Genomic DNA, 27,580 nt, shown 5'->3' on the forward strand with positions numbered 1-27,580 from the left:
TTGACACAAAAATTTGATACTTTTTCCTCCTAAAACTGAGATATTAATGAATAATATCATCAAATTTATAAAATAAAATTCACAAATAACAATATTTTTGATACAATCTGATTTTTTTTTTCTCAATCGTAGTTTATTCTTTAGTGTGTGGCAACACGAACTCCGTGTTATTTGGTGTTTGTTTATGGCGAACATAAGTAACTGTGGATCTTGTAACTCAACTCCCGAAGTTATTTTCAATTACATCAACGAGTTCGGAACCAGCGAAGAAAGAATAGAAGCGCCTTACGGCTTGTGCCCACTTTGTTTGAGGGCGGAAAAATGCTTCTATTGCACTGGGTGCATACGCAATGGCGCATTCACGCATACCAAAGACAAATCCCTGGAGAGGTAACAAACCATTTTGTGTGTGCAATTCACTCTTGTTTTCGATCCGAGTTTATTTAATTGAAATTCATTCCTTTTCCCTATAAAATAAAAGGGAACAGGTGCTGTATAATCCAGAGATTGGCGATTTCTGGCGACTTTTTTTTTCGGCGCCAAACATGTCCGACGACCCGACCAAAAGTCGCCAAGGCCGTTAGACACTGCGGACGCCGAAAAAAAAAATCGCCAGCATGGAAAACAATAATAAAAACCCATTCAAATATGAAAAATATCATGAAACACAAATGAAACATAATAGTATATTTAAATAAACAAGGGTCATGCATGGTGTAAAAATAAGCATATTCTACGTAAAAAAAAATTTAAAACCCGGACTATTTCCGGGTATCCAGATTCTTTTAAATAAATAACAAATAAAATAAAATAACGAATATTAATAAGAAAAATAAATAAAAAGGATACAGCCCTACCGTTCGACGAAAATGTAATCCTAACGCTTGGAACGAAAAACACTAAATGACTATTCAAACATTTGAAAAGACACGCTAAAAACAACTAACGAAAGGTAATCGCATCGGGAATAATCCAAGACAACGACGCTACTGCACAAAGGAAAAAAACGCTGTTATCCGTTTGAATCGCCCGCGCTTTAAGCACCATCTATAATGGATGAGTAATGGAAGCTACGGAGGAACAATCTAGAACAATGACAACCCGGCAAAGCAAGTGAGAGCCCGATCGGCATAACTGAGAGCGCCGGCGTTGGCGACTTATAGCGCTCTTGGCGATCTGGATCATATTGGATTTGGCGGTCTGGATTATACAGCACCTGTTCCAATAAAAGTGTCCCTATAAAAAGGTATCAGTATTTATAGCACCCCCCCCCCCTCTTCCTGGCGAAATGGTGTGGGGGAGCACCAGGGTTGTTTGGTTTAAACCACGTTGGTTTAAACCATGGTTTAAACCTTAGTTTTAACCAAGTGGTTTTTTTAAAAAAACCAGTTTGGTTTTTTTCAAAAAATCAAATAAAAGTTGCCTCAATATAATTTTTTTTCTTGAAAAATATCATATTGGTTCATTATTAGCCAAAATGTTTCATTTTTACCACATTTTATATCCTTGGGTACATTCTGATGGTATATCTTTAAATGACAAGATTTTATAAGCGGGTTTTTTCAAAAAGTCTCATAAAAGTGGCCAGAATATATATTTTTCATATGAAGTATCTTAGTTATTTAAAGTTATATACAAAAGCCAAAATTTCTCATTCTTACAACATTTTTTACCCTTTGGCTACATTCTGATGCTCTATCTTTAGCAAATTCATGAATAAGGATTGCATCACACATCAAAATGTAGTGGTGTATTATCTCACAGGGTTTCTTTTTCCCTTCATAAAGAAGCAGCAACAGTAGTGACACCATCATGCTAGGGGCAGGTGGTCCTATAATCCAATAAAGACATCAGCTCACACACATTTTCATTTTCTTTCCCATAAGAATTAGCACGTCTCCTACTGTATATCTCCCAGTTTTAATATTCAATAGTAGTTTTTTTTATTATTTCACACTGTTAAGCCCAGTTAATCAGGGTTCTGCTGAATAATAATAACAGATTTATGAAAAATAATCAGCTATATACAGGGAGATTATAATTTGAATTTTGATTCTCCAAAACTATACAATAAGTACTGATCAGAATGACTGACTTGAAAATTTGCATGGATACTCCTGAAGCAATGGAAGTTTCTTTCGCAAAAGAAAAAAGTGCAAAATGTGCAAAGAGATGATGCTGTACTTGGCCAGCAGTATAATCTATTTTGTGCAACCACATCATTTCAGCACTTCCACAGCATCAGTGTGTGGATAGAACAATTTCTATCAATATGCACATTGCAATACCAGCAAAGCAGCTGCTGAAGACCCATTTTGACAGGATGCACCTTAACCCTTGCAACTTCTGGCTGTGGGTGTAATAAACAGTGGTCAGATTGCAAACTTTGAATTGCAATCTCCAGCACATTCCCTATATGTTAGAAGTTCCTCAGGAATATTAACGGGGGGGGGGGGGGGCATTTGGTTTAATACAGCTGAATTGCAAGCACATCCACATCATGACCATGGCATACTCCGATTCTGTTGTTGAACAATTTTTGTGCTTTCAACCTCAGGTTGGACAACATATTTAACATTTCTTAAGTAAGTTGTAATTATTTGTTCAATTACTTCGTTTTTTGTGATGTTTCCATGAATTATGAAATCGTGGAATGCTATAATTAAGGTATCATTTTGACATAACTGGCTATCGTTTCCATTCTGCGAGCAAATTTCCCACATGTTGGATGATGTAATTAATTTTACATTTTTAAGTATTTTTTCCCCTTTACCAAATAAAATTGCATTTTTTCATGAATATTCATGTCAATTTTCAAGTCATTTTGACAATCGTTCTTTTTTTACAGTGTTTTGAAATCAGAACCTTAGTTATAATCACCCTGTATATCGTAAACCATTGCTAATTAATCTGCATTATTTATGCTTCATTAAATACATTATATTCACTTAATTTTTATTACTTTTTTCAAAATAGCTTCCTAATTAAGCATACTGAAAGTAACTGGAGAAAAACCTTTATATATTATATGATTAATAATAACATTGAAAGAATTTTCAAACACACAGTAATCCATTGAGTTGAGCAAAAAATAATTAAATTGCAAAAGTTGGTTTTTGTTAAAATGTAAGAAATATTTATTGATTAATTAGTATGGGAATAGTGCTAATTACATTAATAACCATTTCATTTTAGTTAATTATTAGAAGTTTGAATGATTTTTCAGAAATTTCATTGTTTTTAATGTTAATACTATTTGAAACAAAAAACCTGGTTTAAACCAAAAAAACCCGGTTTTTTGGTTTTTTTTAAAAAAAACGGTTTTTTTACCAACCCTGGGGAGCACTGTATCTGCCTACGAATTCGCATAGGACCGTTCAAAGTAGCAACCTTTCTTTCTTTTAAACCGAGCACAACTCAGGTCTGTCACCATCTATGGGCAATTTACTACCTGGTGAATTGTGCCGGAAGTGCAACTGTGTGTGTGTACCTAACAGTCTGAATGGGTATGTAGCGTTGTGTTTGATTTTTCAGTGCCGCCATCTATATTTCAGAAGTGAAGTGAGTGATGTGTTATAATTGAATTTGTGCTGTTTGTAGGTCTGTTGCTGTCTGTGGCGAGACTTTTTAAAGAGGAGATCAGCTCGCATTCGCGCCTTGAAGTTGCAAAGTAGCACCCTGATTATCATAGCTAATGTGTAGACTGGACTTAACACAAAAATACAAATAATTGTCTTGAAACAATACATGCTCTAACAAGAAACGGCCATTCCGCAAGCGTGAAAATACCATTCCTGATTAAATTTATCGGGGAAAAAAGAACACCCTGCATGCGTTCCTCGCTATAAGTCGCCAAGACCGTCATAATGGGGCTCTGGGTTGCCGTATTTTTTAACATCTTTCCAGTTTTCGCTGGGTGATACCAGGTGGCGCCGGCTTTGCCAAACAGGGGTTTTCTTTTGTTCACCGTGTTTTTTTTTTTCAAAAATGCAAAACAGCCGTTGTTCCATTTCCAGCACGTCTCTTGAATTATTATTCCTCCCTTCTGTAGCTTGCGTCATTTGGAGTTTTATCTGCTGCTCAGGTTGTATCATACCGTTTTATTATTTTATTGTATTTATTACTTATTCATCATCTTATCGGTTTATTATTTAAAATGAACCTACCAAATTTTTGAACCAAGTAAAAAGGGGTCCGGGTTTTAGTTTTAATGCATAGAATATTTATTTATTCAACATGAACGGAATTCCTTACGCCCCGATCTTTTTATTGTTAAAAAAATGGTCCAGGTGTAATTTTTTTTAACTGATATTTTTTTGTATTTTTATGCTTGGTGATTTCTATTATGTTTTGCATGCTGATGGTTTTTTTTTTCATCGTCTGTAGTGTCTGACGGCCTTGGCGACTCTTTGTCGGGCCAAAGGCATGTTTGGTGCCTAAAATCGCCAAGTGGCGGACCATACGACAGCTGTTCCCATTTGCCGCTGTGGTGGTCGAGTGGTCATAGTAACGGGCTCGCATCGCTGGGATCCAGGTTCGAGCCCCACCGTCGCCACAGTGGTGGTCGGCTGAAGTTGGTTTTCTGTGGTTCAAAACTTCGAGGTGCAAATGCGAGCCAATCTCCCCGGTAAAAAGTCTCGCCACAGAGAGCAACAGGCCTACAAACAGTACAAATAGTCAGTCACTACACATCACTCACTTCACTTCTGAGATATAGATGGCAGCACTGAAAAATCATACACAACACTAGATACGCACTCATGATTCCGGCACAACTCACTAGGTAGTATAGACCTGAGTTGTGCTCGGTTTGAAAAAAAAAAGCTGTTCCCATTTGCATGCATGGTGTTCTTTCTGTCAAAATAAATTTCAACAGAAATGCCATTTCGAAACACGTTTGCATGTTTCATGTTAAACCATACATTCTTTAATGTAGACCTGCGAACTCTCTGGATTTAGGCTGGAGACTCCGGATTTTTCATCCTTCCTCCTGCTCTCTGGATTTGTTAAAATTTCTTCGGATTTTGGCAGAAAATTAGACTTGACTTGAATGATTAATGTCCTCTATACCTGCTAGGGGCTTTAGGACAATTGATAAATCACAGGTATTTTATAACAAAGAACTTAGAGAATAAATAAAAAAAATAGACTTATGAAAAAAAAGACAATTAGATTTTACGTTAGCTTTCACGTTGTCGTGACGTCAATGACTACCGTCATCATTAGGGAAAAGACCCATAGAGGACAGCTGTGGTCATTTCCATTGAGCAGCTGTAAAAAATCTTGGTGGCGGCATTTAAGCAACTGGAAAAGACATGACTTTGTTTGCGTAGCGTTTATCGGCAATCGTTTATCAGGGGCATGACCTTGGTTGCCGAAATTCCTGTATAATCTTTTTTGTATTCCATTAACAGCTGAGTGGCAAACATAAGTTTTTTTTCATCAGTAGCTTTGTATTTTGAAGTTTTTTAAAGTTTCCTCTGATTATATAAATGTGTCTTCAGAAAGAAAATATAAAACTTTAAGCTATATAAAGCTTTTAAGAGTTCATATACCCAAGATTATCAGTCACTGATAGCATCCACGAAAGTAAACTTATGTTTTATGAACAGTATGTCAATGTGATTTCTCTATTCTGCATGGAAAGACTGACATGGAATTATATTCTGCTCAGGGGCAATGCAGAACCTGCCTTTGGGGGGGGGGGGCGGAATGTAACTTTTTCTTAATTGATTTAAAAAAAATTCTAATTTTTTTTTTATCGAGTCTTGAGTGCCTGGGGGTACCCCCCCCCCCTCGGGAAAATCTCCAGATTTCTTGTTGAATTACGATATTTTGCCAACCTTGGCGGTGACTTGTCGACCGAAACATGTAGTACCGCGTAGTACATTCGCTCGTCAGTCGAGATCTGAACTCGCGGAGTCTGGGTTGTGCATGTGCTAAGCGTCATGTAATATTTGTTTTTTTTATTGTTTCACTTTACTATTAATTAAAGTAATAATTATCTATGAACCACTTCGTAGTACTTTACAAACTCTGTTATCAACTCTGCTACACCTTGCGTCTGTATAAATCGCAAGATTTCTGGATTCCAAAAGTTGGCACGTGTGTTTAATGATAATTGTTTGTATTGGTGTGTACTATCACCTCAAAGTTTTTCATCTCTTCTGATCACCCTGTATAATCGCATAAACTGTAAGAATTGTGATTTCTCTGGATGGAATTCTTTGAGTTTCATGCAATTTCACCAGACTGATTTTTTCCTAAACTTTTTCTTTTTAAATCTAAGGTTTGCTGACAAAAAATTGAAAGCTTACAAAATCAATGAGAAGAAAGAAAGAATCTTGCAGAAGTGAGTACACGAATGTCTTCTGTATGTATGGTCGCTGCTTGATTTTATAAACTACAGTAGGCTCTTGCTAATCTGGTGCATAATAGACCAGGTTGTGCCGAAAGCCAAATTATTGAAATCGCCAGATTACTAGAAGTTAATTGAAAAAGCCCATTCGAATAATACAATAGACTCCATTTATTAGAATCACTAAAAATATAACGGGGGGGGGGGAATCATTTATCAGTATTTCAGTGTGTTTATAAATTTTTTTTGCTCGAATGGTTTTTTTTTTTTTTTTCATATTTTGATGCTGAGGCTAGAAATTTTTTTTTTTTTTTTGAGTCCAGCTGTGATCACATTAAGTGGCATGCACTGTATAAACTTCTGCGCACAGACTTGCGTTGCTTAAAGAAAAAACGCCGGATTACTGGACAGGCTGGATTAGCAAATGGTCAGATTATCGAGTCCACTGTAGTTCACTGATTCTAAACAATGTTCAATCTCTTGTATTTCTCATTTACAAACTAATTTTCCATCTGAAAATAAGTGCCATGTGCAGGTACATATTTTTATTGCAGTGACAAGTTTTCCACTTGCTGGAAAAATGTTTCACAGGTTTTTTTTATGTAGTCTCAAAAATATTACTTTAATGTTTTGTTGTTTTTTCCTTTCAGGTATGATAAGTTCTTGGCATCAAGGATAAAAGCTGAGAACTTGGTATGTGCGGTTTTTTTATGTATGAACAGCTTTTTTTGTTTTTTAATTTTATGCTATTGCCGATGTTAATGCTGAATTAACTTTCATAATTTCAGAAGCTTGAAATCAGTCAGTGCGCTGAAAGAAATCGATTATTGAAAGAATGCATCAAGCAAACTGCAGAGAGGGTGCAGAAATGTAAGATTAAAACACTTTTTCTGTTCATAAAACTTTTATTCTAGTTTCTTTTTTTATTTGATTTTTTTGTAAAATTTTTGTGGTCAGCTGAAGTTAGTTTTCATTGGTTCCTAACTTCAAGGCACGAATGAAGCTGAACTTCCCGTTGAAAATTTTGACACAGAGAGCAATATACCCACAGCAGTCAACCATCTTTTACCCTTTCTTCACATTTTGCCCCCCCCCCTTTCCCGTGCTACAACCTTGTATAGAAATCGTCTCAAAGTATGTTGAATCAAACTGAGGTAATGATCAAGAACAAACTCAAAAAGAAATACATCATTTTAAATATAAAATGGGTAAATTCTGGTAAAAGAAACAAGATCAATCGTTCAAAAATGCTTGAAACTGAAAAGAACAAAAGCACTGCTTAGACTTGCATCAGCGGCAAAAACAAGAAAAATAATTAATTTTGTGATGAGTGTTTCAAGCCTCTCCTGTAGTGATTTTTTTAAATTAGTGATTACCATGTCTACACGCTTAATCTAAAAACACTTTTAGCCTCTCATTTGTTGATACCTTAGAGAATGTAAAAATATAAAGAACAAGAAATCTCTCAATTTTTTTGATTTAAAAATTAAAAAAAAAAATTATTTCTTCTAGAGAAAATCTCTATGTATTTTGTACCTTGGGAGTGGGGGCCGCCCCTTCTTCTGAGCTGAGATAACACTGTTTTTTGAAGTAAAAGTAATACTCTGTACACTACCGCATATGTATATAAAACTGTATTTTATTTATTGCCAAAATTTTAAAGTGCTGCAAAACTGATTGCTGCTACGAAAATCAAATTTTCATTTTCCACCCCTAAAATGTAGCTATATACTAAAAGTGTGTATGTTAATGAAATCATGTCTGCTGAAGCGAAAGCAGAACTGCACATCACCTCGAATAGAATTCAGTCTGACCCCTGAATCGTGGTTTTCGCACCTGCTGTTTCTTCCCCAGTTTTCTATAGTTCGTTTCAAGTTAACTTTGCTGTAAAGGGGAAGCTACGAGAGAACCACATCACACGTTGCTATAACAACGAAAGCCTTTCAACCAATGTATTGATGTGTGGTCTCGGTAAGGTATGGCTAATTATCAACAATTTCACTGAGAAAAATCCCTTTTTTTTACGTATAATGGTAACCAATATTTTTTCTAATTTAAAAATTTTAAACTAATAAAGATCGCTTAAGAACGATATTTTCTCAGTATTTTTTTTCAATCATTCAAAAAATTGAAATATTCTACATAAATGATCATCGTAAGCCTCTGATACATGGGAACTATATTTTGCGGTGAAGGAATACATTCTCTACCTTTCTCTGCACTGCAAAGTTAACCTGAAACAGACTATAGAAAACACTTTTTAGTGCTAATTCTCATATCGGAACAAAATATAAGTTGTATGTGTTATAAATAAATGATAAAAAAGTTTACCTGGTGCTTCTGAAAGTGTTTCTACAAGACCATGCCATGTCCTATTATTACAGTATCAAAGAATGTAGTAAGATATTTTCAAGCAAAACTACTTTAAATTTGATCAACTTAAAATTCTGTTGCTTTAGTTGCACCTGCTATTATATAGCCCTGGATCCATGTCCCTCATGTTGAAAGTTTTTTTTTCTTCTGGATTGATAAAAAAGTATGCAAGTTATGTATTGAATAAATTGTGTACTATAACTGTCATAATTAAATTATTTAGTACCACCTGATCATCAAAAGTGTTGAAGTTTTTTATCAATATTTTTTGTATGCGATACAGAGTGTATTGCAATAAATCTCTGTACAGGAGCAATACACACACACACATCTAACTGAATTTTGTTTGCTAATAAAAAACAACTAATCAATTAAAAAAAATTTTGCACCAAATAACTCAAAAGTTTTTTTTGTTTTTTTTTGTTAGTATTAACTACACCAATTTGAAAAAGTTCCCAACAGCAGCCTAAATTTGATGGCATGTGATGATAATATTGCCTCTCAATGTAACAGCAATCCCTGTACAACAATATTTTTTCTTTTTCCGCAATACATTGTTGTATCAAGTTATCACTATAATAGCTTATCAGTTGAAAAGTTAAGCTATCAACGTGCACTTCCCTCATGGGTTAACCTCTTCCCATACAGGGACTTGATATATCAGCCTAGAGTAGGTGGAAGAAATACACACACACATGGGAACTGTATCTTCCCCTCTTTCACTACTCTTTAATTGGTAACCCTGTGAATGGCAATTGTTTTTTTTCCCCTTTTACGCCAGCATTGCATTTTTTAGTTAGCTTCCTCTCTACGGTTTGATGAGTGAAAAAAAATATGTATAGTATTTTATAATGTATGGAAGGGGATGTCGGGGGGAGAGAAATCTGCTCCATTTATCTTTTTTATAACCTAAACAACATCATGAAAAATATAATATTTTTTCAACTTCACTAAATTTCCTTAATTCTCACTTTCTTTAGAAGGAAAAAACAAATCTGCTTAATTTAAGAAAAGGGTATTTGATTTCTTATCTTTTCTTTTTCCTCAGCTCAAAAATTGGTTGATCACGTGAAGCTAAAAAATGAACGATGGCGCTCAACACGACCAAAATTTACCGACAAGATTGCAGGGATGGAGAAAGCAGAAGATAATTATAGGAATCACATGATAAAAAGCAGAGTGAGACTCAGAGAGTTGAAACTGAACTTAAAAGATGTCATTCGAAAGAGCATCAAGCAACTAGTAACATATATATTCCCTATCACCGAAGTAAAGATGTCTTTAAAGTATGGAATATTTAATACATAACTCTTTTTTTTTTTTTTTATGTTACTGAAATAACATGTAATGATCATCCAATGCAGTGGTTGTTAACCATAGGTTTGCATGTGGGTTTCGATTTTGAAAAAAAAAATTGTCCCAGCAAGCAGCACAAACATCCAGAGTTTCTATTATCAATCATCATTGAATAGGGCCTAATCATGGTCATGATAATCTAATCAGCTTGATTTCAGGGGGGAATAAAAAATTGAAGTAAGCCTTGTTGAAAATATACAGGGAATATAAATGAAATGGGACAATTTTTATATTAAAAAAGTCAGGCGAGCCAACATTACAGGAAACGTCCTGGAAAATTATGTGATATCGTCGCCCTACTAATTTTCCATGTTATTTGTATGATGTTTTACTTTTCTTTGGCAGCAGAATGTTTCATTGCTTGACAAACTACACATTTTTCTGGCAATGGCATTGACACCTATGAAATAACCGGGTTCCGTTCACAATCCCGACAGACGAAATCCCGACACGGTCAGAATCCCGACAGGGTCGAAATCCCGACAGTGTCGAAATCCCGACAGGTCAAAATCCCGACAGGTCAAAATCCCGACACTGTCGAATTTAAAAATTCAATTTCGCCGTATAAGCCGCACTTCGTGATTTCTGTCGGGATTTAAATTTCTCGCGGCGAGGGGCGTTGGGGCGACGATGAGAATGATAAATTGCGATGAAATAAATTTTTCAAATTTTAATTTCGCCGTATAAGCCGCACTTCGCGATTTCTGTCGGGATTTGAATTTCTTGCGGCAAGGGGCGTTGGGGCGCCGATGAGAATGATAAATTGCGATCAAATAAATTTTCAAATTTCAATTTCGCCGTATAAGCCGCACTTCGCGATTTCTGTCGGGATTTGAATTTCTCGCGGTGAGGGGCGTGCGGGCGCCGATGAGAATGATAAATTGCGATCAAATAAATTTTCAAATTTCAATTTCGCCGTATAAGCCACACTTCGCGATTTCTGTCGGGATTTGAATTTCTCGCGGTGAGGGGCGTGCCATGTGCCGATGAGAATGATAAATTGCGATCAAATAAATTTTCAAATTTCAATTTCGCCGTATAAGCCACACTTCGCGATTTCTGTCGGGATTTGAATTTCTCGCGGTGAGGGGCGTTGGGGTGACGATGAGAATGATAAATTGCGATCAAATAATTTTTTTTAAATTTTAATTTCGCCGTATAAGCCGCACTTCGAGATTTCTGTCGGGATTTGAATTTCTTGCGGCAAGGGGCGTTGGGGTGACGATGAGAATGATAAATTGCGATCAAATAAATTTTTTAAATTTTAATTTCGCCGTATAAGCCGCACTTCGAGATTTCTGTCGGGATTTGAATTTCTTGCGGCAAGGGGCGTTGGGGTGACGATGAGAATGATAAATTGCGATCAAATAAATTTTCAAATTTCAATTTCACCGTATAAGCCGCACTTCGCGATTTCTGTCGGGATTTGAATTTCTCGCGGTGAGGGGCGTTGGGGTGACGATGAGAATGATAAATTGCGATCAAATAAATTTTCAAATTTTAATTTCACCGTATAAGCCGCACTTCATGATTCCAGAGGCCTGAGTTAGGTCCGACCGTTCATCGCATACAAGTTCCAAGGAAAAATTGATATTCTTTACTTTTGTAGTCTAGTGGGCTCACCCAGAAAGCTCGAGAACGTGGGTTTGATTCCTAGCAAGAGCACAGGTGAATTTTTCCTTCCTAACTTCATCTCGCATCAGCCAACCGTTGAAACCTTCGTATAGATAGCGGAAAGTGATATCATCCTCGGAAAATACAGTGTGTGTGGCTCAAAACAAAAAAATCTAAATTTTTCTTTGATTTCCCGTCCTTTAACTTCCAATTTGAAAGTTGTTGCATTGTCTCTCCTGATGCCAACAGAAAAATTGCATGTTTCTCAGTGCAATATTCGCTAAGATATTTGAATTCGAAAACTGGAGAAAAGTTATGAAAAGACAGCAAAAACTAATCGACAACGCTCCTTCCCCAAATTTATGCTGTCCTTTCCGTTCGAATTTTGAATTCAAATATCTCGGCGAACATTGTACTTGTCAACTTAGATTTTTTTTGTTGGTCTCAGGAGATACGGTGCAGTCACTTTATAATTAGAAGTTTTAAAAATTTATATTTTTTTATTTTGTTACACACTGTGTTTTCACTCTCAAAACTGGTACAGGGTAATTTTTGAACGCCTTTTGAGCATTTTTTCAAACTGAAATCATCTCTACCACGGATGGTTGAGAAGACAATGGCCGTACTAACTCTTAAAGGACACCCTGTATGCAACTACACTACTACACAATTTGCATACTCTCTTCAAAGCCTTAAGACCAACTTAGAGATAGAATTTTAAGAAATTTTTTTGGGAGTCTCAACAGTATAAAATAAAACTACTGACAGAATTTTATGTTTATAGCTTCGTAGTGAGAAGGGGGGAATTGGGGATCCGGTCCCTTCGAAATGAGAGAAAATGATTGAAATAAGGTAAAACATGGCCAAATATATTATTTGACCACCTTGTTCCCCCCCCCCCCCCCCCCCGAATGGAATTTCTAGATACGGGCCTGACCTTCAGTGGTTGCGGCTCGGCGATGAATCAGTGAATTAAGCTGTCAAGACATGTAATTTTATACATATGAATAAAAATATTTCTCTACTATTACATTGCTTTCGAAAAGCTTGAAAATTTTAAATTAAGATCTTCATGAAACGGTCTAACTTTGTGCAATATCATTTGACATTTTAAGTCTATTTGAAACTTGAGCGAGAAAGAATTTCGAAAAATTCTCAAATAAAATAATAAGGAATAGCAGTGTTTGTGGAGGATAGAAAAATCGATAAATGCCAGAAAAAGGCAACCCTGAATCCCTTGCTTTTCGCCAAGTTGGAAAAGTAAATGAATTTCCAAATTATTGATCTCCATTGATCATGGTATCCGCCACAAACCACTTGCAGCGACAAACGGAAATCCCGACAGAAATCGCGAAGTGCGGCTTATACGACAAAATTAAAATTTGAAAAATTTATTTGATCGCAATTTATCATTCTCATCGTCACCCCAAGGCCCCTTGCCGCAAAAAAAATTCAAATCCCGACAGAAATCTCGAAGTGCGGCTTATACGGCGAAATTAAAATTTTAAAAAAATTATTTGATCGCAATTTATCATTCTCATCGTCACCCCAAGGCCCCTTGCCGCAAGAAATTCAAATCCCGACAGAAATCGCGAAGTGCGGCTTATACGGCGAAATTAAAATTTGAAAAATTTATTTGATCGCAATTTATCATTCTCATCGTCACCCCAAGGCCCCTTGCCGCAAGAAATTCAAATCCCGACAGAAATCTCGAAGTGCGGCTTATACGGCGAAATTAAAATTTTAAAAAAATTATTTGATCGCAATTTATCATTCTCATCGTCACCCCAAGGCCCCTTGCCGCAAGAAATTCAAATCCCGACAGAAATCGCGAAGTGCGGCTTATACGGCGAAATTAAAATTTGAAAATTTTATTTGATCGCAATTTATCATTCTCATCGTCACCCCAAGGCCCCTTGCCGCAAGAAATTCAAATCCCGACAGAAATCTCGAAGTGCGGCTTATACGGCGAAATTAAAATTTTAAAAAAATTATTTGATCGCAATTTATCATTCTCATCGTCACCCCAAGGCCCCTTGCCGCAAGAAATTCAAATCCCGACAGAAATCGCGAAGTGCGGCTTATACGGCGAAATTAAAATTTTAAAAAAATTATTTGATCGCAATTTATCATTCTCATCGTCACCCCAAGGCCCCTTGCCGCAAGAAATTCAAATCCCGACAGAAATCGCGAAGTGCGGCTTATACGGCGAAATTAAAATTTGGAAATTTTATTTGATCGCAATTTATCATTCTCATCGTCACCCAAACGCCCCTTGCCGCAAGAAATTCAAATCCCGACAGAAATTGCGAAGTGCGGCTTATACGGCGAAATTGAATTTTTAAATTCGACCGTGTCGGGATTTTGACCGTGTCGGGAATTTGACCCTGTCGGGATTTCGACCCTGTCGGGATTTTGACCTGTCGGGATTCTGACCGTGTCGGGATTTTGACCTGTCGGGATTTCGTCTGTCGGGATTATGACCCACACCCGAAATAACCCCTAGAACAGTAATCACCTATATAACTAAATTACTCTCAGGTCTCTGTACACTCTTGCCGGATACACCCATCCTTCAGGAAGGCTTCGATGTCTCTCTGAGATGGGAAGCAAGTTGTGCCCTTCAATATTCAATATACACTTTCCATGATATTAATATAGTCTACTGTAGCTGCCAATAAATCGAAGAGACTCAAATTTATACTCACTCTCCTGGTCTCTCTGAAAATTATTTTATCTCTCAAATTTTGACAGTGATAGTAAATATTCCTTACATTTTGGACGAAAAAAAATTATTCCCAAAGAATTTTACCTTGGAAAAATTTTGTTTCTTGTGTTTCCCCCCCCCCCCCAAAAATGACATCATGTGCGTGATGTAAATTGTCACTATTGCTTCAAATCACAAAGAAATGTATAATTTTGGAGAGAAAAAGACCAAATTCATTAAACACAATCAGCATCAGTTCGGCCAAAACTTTGACCATATATCGCATTCTGGAGTGTTGTAGTAAAATTTAAATTTTTAATCTCCCTTGATTCAGTCCAAGTTAAAAATCATTCGCTATTTACAGTGTTGACAATTGTGGTGAAATGCGCACAGAACTCCAGGAAGCTCAACAGATTATGTTTGTGCAAGACCACTGGGAGTTTACTGGTGATTCTTGCAGCGATATACAGTACAGTGTTGTTGGACCTTGTTTGCCAGCTGATGGAGATTATTCTACTCATATATATTGGTGTAAGTTTCAACTTTTTTATATTTCAATTTATTTTTATTTTCCCTAATTTTCTACAGATAACCTGCAAATTTTATAGTATTTGAATTTCTCTTAAAGCAGACTATAGACTGGAGAACTGGAGAAACCGCGAGACACCCAGGCTCTGTCGCAAGAAGCAACGTAAGCTCCTCGCCCCCCCCCCCCCCGAAGGTGGGAGGTCCAGGGCATCTCCAGTCTATAGTCTGCTTTAAGAGAAATTCAAAGGTACGCCACTAACAGAATCTTTAGGAATGGAAGAGGTTATGTAGTCTATAGTCTCGATTCAGACTATAGACTACATAACCTCTTCCATTCCTAAAGATTCTGTTAGTGGTGTACCGATCACTGCAAAAAATAATGATTGATGCAATGTTTCGCCGTCCCAGATTAAAGACAGGAAATCACTAATATTCAACTACAATCGATGTTCGATTTTACAAACTGCATGTTTTCGATATAATCTGGTCTCAAACAATATAACCTTTAACCGTCTTTCCCATTTATGAACTTTCAATTTTACGAACTATTTTTCGCATCCATACATCCATCATAACAATGATGATTGATTGTATGAATATAGAAGTTAATAGTTTTAAGTTAGCAGAATTATTTAATTACATTTTTTTCAAGCAAATTAGTTTTGTTTTTGTTGTTTTACTCTTTGCGAGTTTGTATATAATGAAATAGAATGTACATAGAATTACTATTTCAAATTTCTATCACTTCTTTAATGTACTTCATAGAATATTCCCCCCCCCCATCCTTTTTACAGATACTCTGTCAAGCATAATTTAATCTTTTTTCCCTCTTGTTTGAACAATATTTTCAATGGAAAGACTTTTTCACTTTCAAAGGCAAATTCACATTTCATTTTTTCAGCATCCAAAGGACCTGACTCCTTGCCAATGACAGACAGTGGGAGGTATCAAACAGATGTAGCCACTGGAATCGTTGCTGCTCTTTCTTATGCCACCCAATTTGTCATGGTGCTATCATTTTATTTAGACGTTCATGTGCCTAAACGTTTGTGTTACAGGTGAGTTAACAGAAAATGTATGTGTTTAGAACATCTGCCTAGAATCCGTGTGCATGAATGATTCGTGAATGCTTGTATTTTACAGCATTACAGGCATGAATCTATTGGTATAAATTTTAAAGTGTCATACTTTCCTGTGTATAATTCACAGATTATACGTTAGAATACATTGAAATTCCTTAGTCGAATATGCAAAATTTCGTAGAGGAATATGTACGAGAGGAATGTGTGGTTCAGTAGTAATAGTCTGGATTATACATTGCCTGGCAGTGCAAATGGCTGTATCACTTCACTCACATGCCATCATTGTGTCTCTGATGCAAACCAAGGAGGACCGGCTGGCTATCCATGGTGATGGCGCCCCAAACCATGATGCTACTACTACTACTAAACCCAGACATGCACCTCGTCCATATTCCTTTGCGGAACCTCTAACGAATTGGTACATGCGAGAATGTGTGTGTACATGTAGTGAAACCTGACGTGAAGTTTGTTTCTGTGTAATGCTTGTTATGTGTCGTGCTGCCATCTGCCACCAGTTTTTCTAACTGTGAGTGAAGTGTAATGATTGAATAATTTATCGTTGTAGGCATGTTGCTCTCTGTGGCGAGACTTTTTAATGGCTCGCATTTGCGCCTCGAAGTTGGGAACCACAGGAAACCAACTTCAGCCGACCACCACTGCGGTGACGGTGGGGTTCGAACCTGGATCCCTGCAATGAAACCATGATGCTGCTTTGTCTAAAAGTAGGGTGTTCAACTCTTGCAGCCGGATTGGACCTGTCTTCACATTGCCTTCACATTCTTATTCGGCGAGTGTCACTGGTAAAAACAGCCGTGAGACTCGTCACTGAACACACTATTGTGCCATTCAGTCGTCCAAGCTGCTCTTGCTTGACACCATTGCAATCTGTGGCATCTGTGTTTGTGTGTCAATGAAGTAGCAACCCGTGATCACAGTCATGTAATGACTGGTGGTCGGCTGAAGTTGGTTTTCTGTGGTTTCCAACTTCAATGCGCGAATGCGAGCCGATCTCCCCGTTAAAAAGTCTCGCCACAGAGAGCAACAGGCCTACAACGCAACACTTATTCAATCAATACACTTCACTCACAATTCGAAGTATAGATGGCAGCACTGAAATATCAAGCACAACACTAGCTACACACTCAGACTGTTAGGTGCACTCACTTTGTTCCAGACTCTGCCACTGGGGGCTGGAAGAAGCCGGGCTGGAAGAGATCTCGGCAACGGGATAAGTCCAGTGGCAGAGCCCCTGGCGTTCATTCATTCAGTCATGTAATGACAAGGCAAAACTATGACAGAGTGAAATGCATTTAGAAAAATAGTATTTAATAGTGTAGCTGTTAAGTTTTCCATATTTTTCTGGGGGCTGCATAATTTCTATTCCATTTCCTGGACTTAGGGATAATTCTTATGTTTCACGAATTCTGACTATGATTGCAGAAAGTATCCACTTTTGGGGAAAAAAATCATTCCCAAAGAAATTACCTGGAAAAAAAACATTTTGTTTTTGTTTTGTTTGTGGCGCTACTTGTCTTGTACAATTTTTATATTTTTATTATATTTTTTATGCCACTCACTAGCTAGGCATTATCTAGTGTGTTCTTGTATTGGAGTTCAGTCTGGCTTCAACTGTCGACCGAACATGTCCTAAAAGTCTCTCTCTCTTCTATTAAATAACTAAAAAAAGAAAGGAGTCATGACTGTATGTTTCCGAAATAACAACCAGTCACATCCACCAGCACTAGCATCACCATAGTACTGGTGACCCGCATAAAGCAGATGTTTGACAGCCACGAACGCGCAGACGAAACTACTCTTTCTCGCTTCGTAATATGCGACTTGCTGCATTTTTTTCCCCCTGTGTGTGGTGTGTTTGCTGACTGATTGAGGGGGCATCTCCTCAGTTCTCTTCCTGGATTGTGCTGAACTTTTTTTGGATATGCCGAACGCTACCGAAGAAACAGGTATGTCTTCTGAATTAGAACTTTCGCGTGCCTTCGATTTGGAAATCCGATGTCGATCTTTGGTTTCTTCAGATTGAATCGAACTTTAAAATTGCCGGAATTACTGATCCTAAAACGCAATTTCACTGTGTTGTGACAGCTCTCGATGTCGAAGTGTTATCATATGTTAGCGATTTGATCAGAGCTCCTGTTACAGACGATTCTTACAACCAGTTAAAAACACGCATTTGTCAACAGTTTTCACTGTCGGAAACTTCCCGCTTACGAGTTCTACTCCAAGAGCTCACTCTTGGGGATAAGCGACCTTCTCAGTTGTTGCATGAGATGCATACATTAGCTGGCAAGAAAATTTCAGATGAAGTGCTTAAAACCCTTTGGTTACAACATTTGCCTATCCATACACAGCAGATACTTTCTGTTAGTAAGGATACATTGCCGGATTTAGCAGAAATGGCAGATAAAATTACAGAAGTCACTGGGCACACACCGACTATTTCTGAGGTCAGCCGTAATGAAACCATCAGCTTGCAATCACTTCAAAGTCAAATTTTGACTTTGACCGTTGCTGTTGACCACTTATCCCGCTATAGAGAGGAAAATTTTAACAAAAAGGGAAGAGTTTGTTCAAATTCTCGGTCTAGTGGTGATGGTACACCCAAACGTAAACCTTATTGTTGGTACCATTTCAAATTCGGTCGAAAAGCATCAAAATGCATTAAACCCTGTGACTGGTCGGAAAACTAACTGGCCCATCTGTTTTGGCGACAGCAGGTGATGGCCGGCGTTTAGTTCGCCTTTTTGTTCATGATCGAAAATCCGGTACTGGTTTTTTAGTGGACACAGGCGCTAGCATTTCGGTTTTCCCACGAGATACACAGGTACATAAAGCAGCAGATACAAACTTTTCGCTATACGCAGCTAATGATACTAAAATTTCTACGTATGGTTGCAAATCTTTATCAGTGGATTTAGGGTTACACAGACTATTTAGATGGTCCTTCGTTGTAGCTGATGTTAATCGCCCGATATTAGGTGCTGATTTCTTAGAACATTATGGTCTATTAGTTGACGTAAAAAAGTCTCGTTTGATTGACAGTTTGACTTCACTTTCAATCAAATGTAGCAATGCCAGTTGCCCTACATTAGGCTTAAAGACCATTAGTGGAGATTCGCCCTACTTGAAAATTTTATCTAAATTTCCTAATCTAACGAATCCTTCTATGCTTGGGGCTACTTCTAAAAAACACTGCGTTACACATTGCATTACTACTAAAGGTTCTCCTGTCTTTACCAAAGCCCGCAGACTTTCTCCAGAGAAACTTACTATTGCAAAGCGTGAAGTTCAAACGCTAATGGATCAGGGCATACTGAGACCTTCAAAAAGTCCATGGGCAAGCCCGATACACATTGTTCCTAAACATAATGGAGAATACCGTTTATGTGGGGATTACAGAAAACTTAATTCTATAACGTGTCCAGACAGATATCCTATACCACATGTTCATGATTTTAGTTACGGTCTGCAGGGAAAAACATTTTTTCTAAATTGGACTTGGTTAAGGCTTATCATCAGATACCTTTAGATCCCGAGTCTGTTGAAAAAACTGCCATTATTACCCCATTCGGACTTTATGAGTACTTATATATGTGTTTTGGATTGTCTAATGCGGCACAATCATTTCAACGGTTCATAGATATTGTCTTAAGAGACTTGAACTGTTATGCATATTTAGATGACGTACTAGTTGCATCAGCAACAGAAGAAGAACATCTTAAAGATCTTGAATTAGTTTTTGAACGTTTAAACAGTTTTGCCATAATTCTTAATCCTGATAAATGCATATTTGGGAAATCTGAGATAAGAGTTCTTAGGATTTTTGGTTAACAGCAACGGCATTTCTCCTTTGCCAGAAAAAGTCGACATTCTTCGTAATTATCCGCAACCAAAAACGGTTGATGAACTTCGAAGATTTCTAGCAATTCTCAACTTTTACCACCGTTTCTTAAAAAACGCAGCATCTGACCAGGCTCCCTTACACGATTTGTGCAAAGGAAAGAAGAAAAAAGATAAATCTTTCATCGCTTGGTCGGGGGAAACTATTGCTGCTTTCGAAACGTGTAAACAGGCTATTACCAATGCCACGCTTTTGGCTCATCCTAAACATGATGCTCATCTTTCGTTGACAGTCGACGCATCAGATTTCGCTCTCGGAGCTGTTTTACAACAAACTTCCAATGGTGTTGTCGTACCACTCTCATTTTTTTCTCGAAAGTTAACGACAACTGAAAAGAACTATAGTACTTATGATCGCAAGTTGCTTGCGGTTTATAGTTCTATTAAACATTTCAGACACATGTTAGAAGGCAGACCATTTACGATCTACAGTGATCATAGGCCTCTAACATATGTTTTTCACAAAGTTAATGATAACAGCTCTCCCAGACAACGCCGTCATTTAGAATATATATCTCAATTTTCTACGGACATTCGTTACATTCAGGGTGAGCGAAATGTTGTAGTGGATGCTTTTTCCAGATTATCCAAAATTAATTTACCTGACTCGATTGATTACGCAGCTATTGCTACTTCACAGAGTACATACGCCGAATTACAGGCCCTCCGACAACCAGGTGGGGTACTCGATATAAAGCCTATCAAATTCTGTCCTCAGGGTACAGAACTTTTTTGTGATTTATCCACTGGAATTATCCGTCCCTACGTACCAGAAAAACACCGATACCACGTGTTTACGGTCCTTCATAACCTCGCCCATCCAGGCGTTAAATCAACTGTAGACCTTATTCGTCAACGATTTGTGTGGAGTTCAATACTCAAGGATGTCACACGATGGACCAGGGCGTGCATCGTCATTTTTCATTTTTCAATGTTCTTATATGTATATTATATGTGTTTATTATCTATTCTAGTAATCGTTTTTGCATTTACATACATTTACTAATTTTTGATCATTTGTAATTTATTTTTTTTGCTCGACTATTAATTTGTGCATAAGGTATTTTCGTATTGCGTATTTTTTGAATTTTTCGAACAATATTTTTTTTTTGCACATGTCAATGCCATATTAGTTGCCATAACTATATTGTCAATTCGTCGTAACTATACTGTCATATCGTCGTAACTATATTATCATATTTTGTACATTGTGCCATATGCTGTCCTTCAGACTCGTGGGGGAGTACTGTGGCGCTACTTGTCTTGTACAATTTTTATATTTTTATTATATTTTTTATGCCACTCACTAGCTAGGCATTATCTAGTGTGTTCTTGTATTGGAGTTCAGTCTGGCTCCAACTGTCGACCGAACATGTCCTAAAAGTCTCTCTCTCTTCTATTAAATAACTAAAAAAAGAAAGGAGTCATGACTGTATGTTTCCGAAATAACAACCAGACACATCCACCAGCACTAGCATCACCATATGTTTTTCACTCCCTAAAACAAGGATGCAAGCTTGATTCAAATTGTTGTCATTTTGTCAAATCACAAAATGTTCCATTTTAAGTTATTTCACCTTTTGCTTCACTATGTTTGCATAATGTCATGTTTTTCTTCTTAAATAAGGGCCACACTTTCCTGGTTCAATAGTCATTCACAAATATTTGCTTCCCCAACCTCCCGTTGCAATGAAGCACCAGCAGCATAGGCCGGCTTCTCCTAAAGTGATCCTTCCACTTTTCAGGGGATTACTGTATATACTCGTGTATAAGCCGACCCCCCCCCCCCACTTCAGGACCACCAAAACCACAATAAATTGACAACCCGTGTATTAGCCAACCCCCAAAAATCCGTGCATTTCAGAGAAAAAAAATTCTTATATTTTTATGCAAAATGAACAGCTTACAAAAATTTACAATAGAAAATGATTCAAACTTTTTAATCGGTTTCTTTTAAGTCTCCAAGCTCGTCGTAATTCATCAGATTATCATAGGGGGCGCGGCATCTTCGTTTTTATCCTCATCTGGGCTGTCATTGCCATTGTCACTTTCAAAGAGGGTATCATCTTCAGTTCCGTTCATCTCGTTGCTGATGCAACACTTTTAGAAGGATTTGCGGAAACAGAATTCCATGCCTTATGTACCCATTAGCACACTAGGCCAATGTCAGGTTTCTTGAAGGCCCCACTTAGTGTAGTTTCTTTATCATCGAAACTCATCCATTTAATTCACAAATTCCTCAAATAGTCTTTGAGAGGCTTGTCGATACTTACATCTAAAGGCTGTACAATCGACGTTAGCCCACCTGGTATCAAAGCCAATGATGTTTTCGATTTCTTTGCCTGTGCTTTGACATGATCCGTTCCATGTGGGGTTTGAACATATTTCACACATACCGATAATGCTGTTTTCTCGAACACTGCTGTTAAAATGACTACTGATTGGGGGGGTCGATGTTTTCTCATCAAAAACTGACTCGAGTATAAGCCGACCCCCCACCCCCTGAGGAACAAATTTTTCCACAAAAAACAAAAAAAACTTGGCTTATACACGAGTATAAACAGTAATTCATACTGAGCTGCAGTATACTGTACGGCAGTGGTTCTCAAACTTTTAACTTTTTTCTTCACACTTTTCTCAAGTGTGACCCCCCCCCCCCCCCTCTTTGGACAAGAATTTCGTTGATGACCCCCTTTTTTTCAACTTCGGTTTAAATTTAATCGAAAGATAGCACTGCACCAATACTATTCATATGTGCATAATCAACTGTGATTTTTCAAATTTTTTTCGTCCTTGCATATGTGCATGCATCATATTCATCATATACCTCTGTCTGACAACCAATGAAAGTTCGATGATTGTTAAATGGCTTCTTATCAAAATCTGCAACTGCAGTACATGATTTCGTCAAATTTGATAATTAAAATTTTACAGAGCTGTCTGCAAGCATGAAAAAAGAATGATTTCTTTCTTTTTCATTTACCATGTTTAAAATGATCAATTTTAATGGGGAATTTCCCCCCCCCCCCCAGATGCCCTGTAGTTTCAAATTTATTAGGCTTTACTTTTGACTAGTGAGTGCATACAGGGTGTTGTGTAAGTGCTAATGCTGCCTTTATCTCATCAACCGTCTACCATAGAGATATGATTCCAATTTAAAAAATGCTCAAAATGTGTTCAAAAATTACTCAGCACCAGTTTTGAGGGTAAAAATACAGTGTGTAACAAAATGAAAACCTAAATTTTTATATGGTCCTCCAACTTACAATTAGAAAGTTGTTGCCCTATACCTCTTAAGGCCAACAAAAAATTCTATGTTTCGAAGTGCAATATTTGCTGATATATTTGAATTCAATTTGAAGTTTCACTTCAAATTGAATTAAAATATAAAGTAGTCCATAGCTATGTAGTCCAAAGTAGTCCAATTTTCTATGGACACAAAGCCAGACACTATCACTTAAATCCAATACTGCTTGGGCTTATTTAATATCAGGTTGCGTATGGTGCATTTCAAAATGGGGGTATGACATTTTACTGGCGAACCATTAACCCTAGAGATATATACTTCCACTTAGAAAAAGTTTCCAAATAATGCATAGTACTCAGATGTGTCATTCATGTTTCAAGGGGTTGTATAGTTATTAAAATAAAAAAACCAACTTTTTATACAGTCCTTGTGTGCCGCAAAGCCCAATTAGAAAGTTGTTGCCCAATCTCTCGATGCCAATAAAAAAAAAATTCTGTTTCCAAGTGAGATATTCAAGTTCAAAAAAATTGAGAAAATTTGGGAAAGAACAGTGTTAAATGTAGGTTTAATGGTTTTTCTGCATTTAAAGCTGTTTTCCCAATTTTCCTCCATTATTCAAATTTGAATGTATCAGTGAATATTGCACTTACAAGCATGGAATTTTTTTTTATTGTCATCGGAGGAGAGACAGGGCCACGACTTTTAATGGGGTTTCGGAGCACACTGGGACTGTATAAAAAGTTTATTTTATTTTAATAACTATAGAACCCCTCGAAACATGAAAGACACATCTGAGTACTACACATTATTTGGAAACTTTTTCTAATTGGAAGTATACCTCTAGGATCAATGGTTCACCAATAAAATGACATACCCCCGTTTCTTATGCACTCTGTATAATAACTTTTGTCTTTTGATGCATAGGCTTATGTTATCGCCTCATATGTATATGATTTTATTTATAGCTCTTGATCAATTTTCAATATTTTTGTCTTTTCTTGCAGTGAATTTTTGGCAGGGGAAATTCCAGAGGATAGTTTTCTACATAAGGTGGCCAAACTCAATGCTAATGTGATACATTTGTGTCTTTCGCAAAATGTTGAACCAATGCTCATCAAACCCACACGCACAATTGATAACCTGCTTCTACTGTTGGACACTAATATTAGTGATCTAGGGAGGTAATGCTAAATTACTACTATTCACTTTTAAGAAAAAAAATCCAAAATGCATTCTAAATTTATACAATGCCATCGCTTTGCGTGAATTTATTATAAAGATTCTTCTGTTAAAATGTCTGGTGACTGTATTAAAAATTACTATTCTTATTGAAAATGTTATTTTTTAAAAATCTCAATGTATCGCATTCCACTAAAAATTAAAATATCACATGTGTATCATTGCCTAGCTTCTTCCAAATATTATTCAAATGTCTGAGTTGGGTAAAATCATTGGATGGATCATTTAACTCAAGATTTACATATTGTACATGTTTATCATGTAAAACATATTTTTGGTTTTCGGACAAGAAATTTTGGGATTTAACTCTTTGAGGTGATACTGGGAATTGATTTTACTTTCTGGTTGGCCAATGGAATATCCACAACCCTGGGAATATTTGACCTCAGAGACTGTGGACACAAGATAGAATTGAATTCGTCATTCAGTCCCACATAAACATAGATCAACTGAATTTATACCCTCACTCTCTCTGCTAATCCAATCTCACAGGGCTGATTAGATTGAGTCAGGGCATGATAGCTCAGGTTAAAGTACCAAAAGTTTACCAAAGGATGTTTAGAGATGTCGCGAGTTCCATACTCGGTTCTTTCTTGTCAGAAACTTTACTGATACAGTGATACAACAGAAACGACGACGTGACCGCCGTTGTTACTAACACAAGGATCCCACATCAAGGGTTTAGCTAGCGCACCAACCTTTCGGTGGGTATAAAAAAAGTTTTTAATCTACAATAAATTGTAGGTGTCTGTCTAATTAGCCCTCATGTGCAGAAAATGACTGTGGTGCGACAAAAATGATCAAATAATTAGATTGAATCATCTCTCAGCCACTCAATGCTCAATCAAACTCTATATAGACATATCTCTCTCCATAAAAGTAGTACAATCATTCATTATTTTATTTTTTAAGAATTGGACCTCTGGAGGAAAAGTATAGGATGAGTCGCTCCTCTGAGAATGTGGTCTCGAAGGACTTGACTAATGAAGATGATGATATGTACCAGACTTCTAATGATGATGTTGAACAGGACTGGGTGAAAGTGGAAGACGTCTGTGATTTTGATTACTCTGCTGTTCAGCAGCAAGATATGGCTGCAGTGGCTTCCAACACTGTTCAACCTTTACCTGTTCGTATAAAAATTATATTCAGAGTGCACAGATAATTTCTTTTTATATTATTATTTATAATTTAAAAACAGCATTTTTTTAATAGAGAGATAGTTAAATTATTTTCTTGATTGTATATGTAGCTGCCAAAATTCAGTAATCTTCATTTAGTTCTTGTTAATCTTCAAATTACTATATATTGTGCACCCACGCTGACTTGGCCTCTGGCTACGTCATGAAATGTCACGATGGGCGATTCCATTTATCTTCTTTCGGTTAAAAGGTTGCAGGGAAAAGGAGCAGGTTGGTATTTTCCATCTGCGTCTTTTGCACTATTTTAGCGAGTTTTTTTTCCCTTCCTTGGAAAATTAACTCTCCCTTTGCTCGTCAAGGTCAGAGGCCCAATCAGTATGGGCATACAGTGCTAAATTGTGATATCCTGTGAAAGAAATACTCTTTCTCTAACATAAGTTAATTTTATCACCAGTGTTTGTTAATGTTACTTGTAAAACTCGTCGTAAAAGGAATTTCATGTTAACGAGTAATATTTAAGTGTCTTGTTTCTTTTCCATTTTTATAGGCATCGCATAGAGCAACAGCAGCTGAGGGAGACTGGATGTCTTCTGTGGCTTCCATGTGGCGAGCCGCTACTGGACACAGGTAGTTCATTCCGGGAAGCAAAATTAGAATTTTAAAAACTTATTTACGACGGTGTTTTTAAATGTTGCCATGAAGGGTTTTTTCTTTTTTTTTATTATGATGTGATATTAATTGGATGTCATTTTGATATGTCTTATTTCCATCTTAATACTCGAGAGCCATAATTACTTTTTGTTTTTTTCAAAATCGTAAATTTCAATTTCGCCAAAACTGTTTAGATCTGTGAACATTTATTTCTGTACTTTGCTATATTCCAAAAATAATAATCAATCCTAGCTCTTGCTTTTTGAAATGTTTAATTTAAATACTTCAATTGTATTATATTTTAAGCAATTCTGCCGTATTTAATTTGTTTTACCCCACCCCTCAAAGTCTTATTTAATGAGTGGAATGTCTTATTTTGTGTTACTCTTTTTATTTTCAGCTGCCGAACATATTTAAATTCTATAAACATACCAATATACTTAGCTGAAAATTTGTTTCAATTGTTGTGATACGTTTTCACGATTAGACTCTTAAAATGTTAAAAAAATGTTTTCAAGTACCTAGTATGTATACCTATCGAGTTTTATATATTATTCCTTCGTATAATACATCTGCGTACCAATATTTTAGCGTTTCGTACAATTTTAGCGTTGTGAGTTCCAACCATTCTTAGTTTTTTTTTCCTTCTTATGGACATGTTCATATTCATGGATCTGTTTTTATCACTCTCTCTCTCATTGTGTTGGCTGGACCATACACGCATGATCATTCCCTCTCCTCCTTCCCTTTTTTTAAATACCTGTATGTTTTTATGGCATAGGTTTTCCACTTGGGAATTACCTGACTGTAAAAATTGTGTAATATTTTTCTTACAAAAAAAAACAGAAGTCACAAATTTGGTTAAACTAGATTTTTCTTTTTTCTATTGATGTTTTTTCGAAGATGTTTGCAATATGATTTAATCAGTTCCTAAAAAAAAAGCATGTAAAATATATTGATGCGTGTAAAAATAAATTTTGCTGATATTGTTACACTGTTACCATTCTGTGTGTGGTGTGACTCATTGAATCTTGGTTTCGCTTTTGTCTTTTTTTGCGTTTGGAGTACCCTTGTAGAAGTCTGTTGTAATGAGAGCTCACAATAGTGTGAAAAATTGACATTATTAGGGATCTTGTGTCTCCAACATTAGTTTTATGACGGTATTGGTTTAATAGCTTGTGATAAATTCTTGTTATAAGACATACTCATGATCTGACTTTTACAATATCAAGCAACAGCTTCCTTCGAGTCAGAAATTTATTTTGAAAAACTTGTGTTTTATGTCCTCATATTTTAGCTTGCCAAAAAAGACAGGGTGTGCAGTAAGGCTGAAAATTATCTGCACTCGTAACAAATCTTTACTTT

The 27,580-nt window shown here is 36.7% G+C and overlaps 1 protein-coding gene across 1 annotated transcript; it reads left to right on the forward strand.

Annotated features, from left to right (window-relative positions):
* Positions 1-141: 141 nt before the first annotated feature.
* Atg14 (autophagy related protein 14) lies at positions 142-27,215 on the forward strand. Its single transcript, XM_089238215.1, has 10 exons — positions 142-390; positions 6,290-6,352; positions 7,009-7,051; positions 7,147-7,228; positions 9,780-10,017; positions 14,773-14,939; positions 15,838-15,994; positions 24,188-24,364; positions 25,335-25,551; positions 26,112-27,215. Exons 1-10 carry the CDS (start codon positions 185-187, stop codon positions 26,193-26,195), a joined length of 1,434 nt encoding a protein of 477 aa, XP_089094341.1. The 5' UTR covers positions 142-184; the 3' UTR covers positions 26,196-27,215.
* Positions 27,216-27,580: the final 365 nt, after the last annotated feature.

This window comes from Pholcus phalangioides, unplaced genomic scaffold, assembly GCF_987345545.1.
Source record: "Pholcus phalangioides strain wild (caught in Gottingen) unplaced genomic scaffold, Ppha-v1.0 ptg000010l_1, whole genome shotgun sequence".
Classification (NCBI taxonomy): domain Eukaryota; kingdom Metazoa; phylum Arthropoda; class Arachnida; order Araneae; family Pholcidae; genus Pholcus; species Pholcus phalangioides.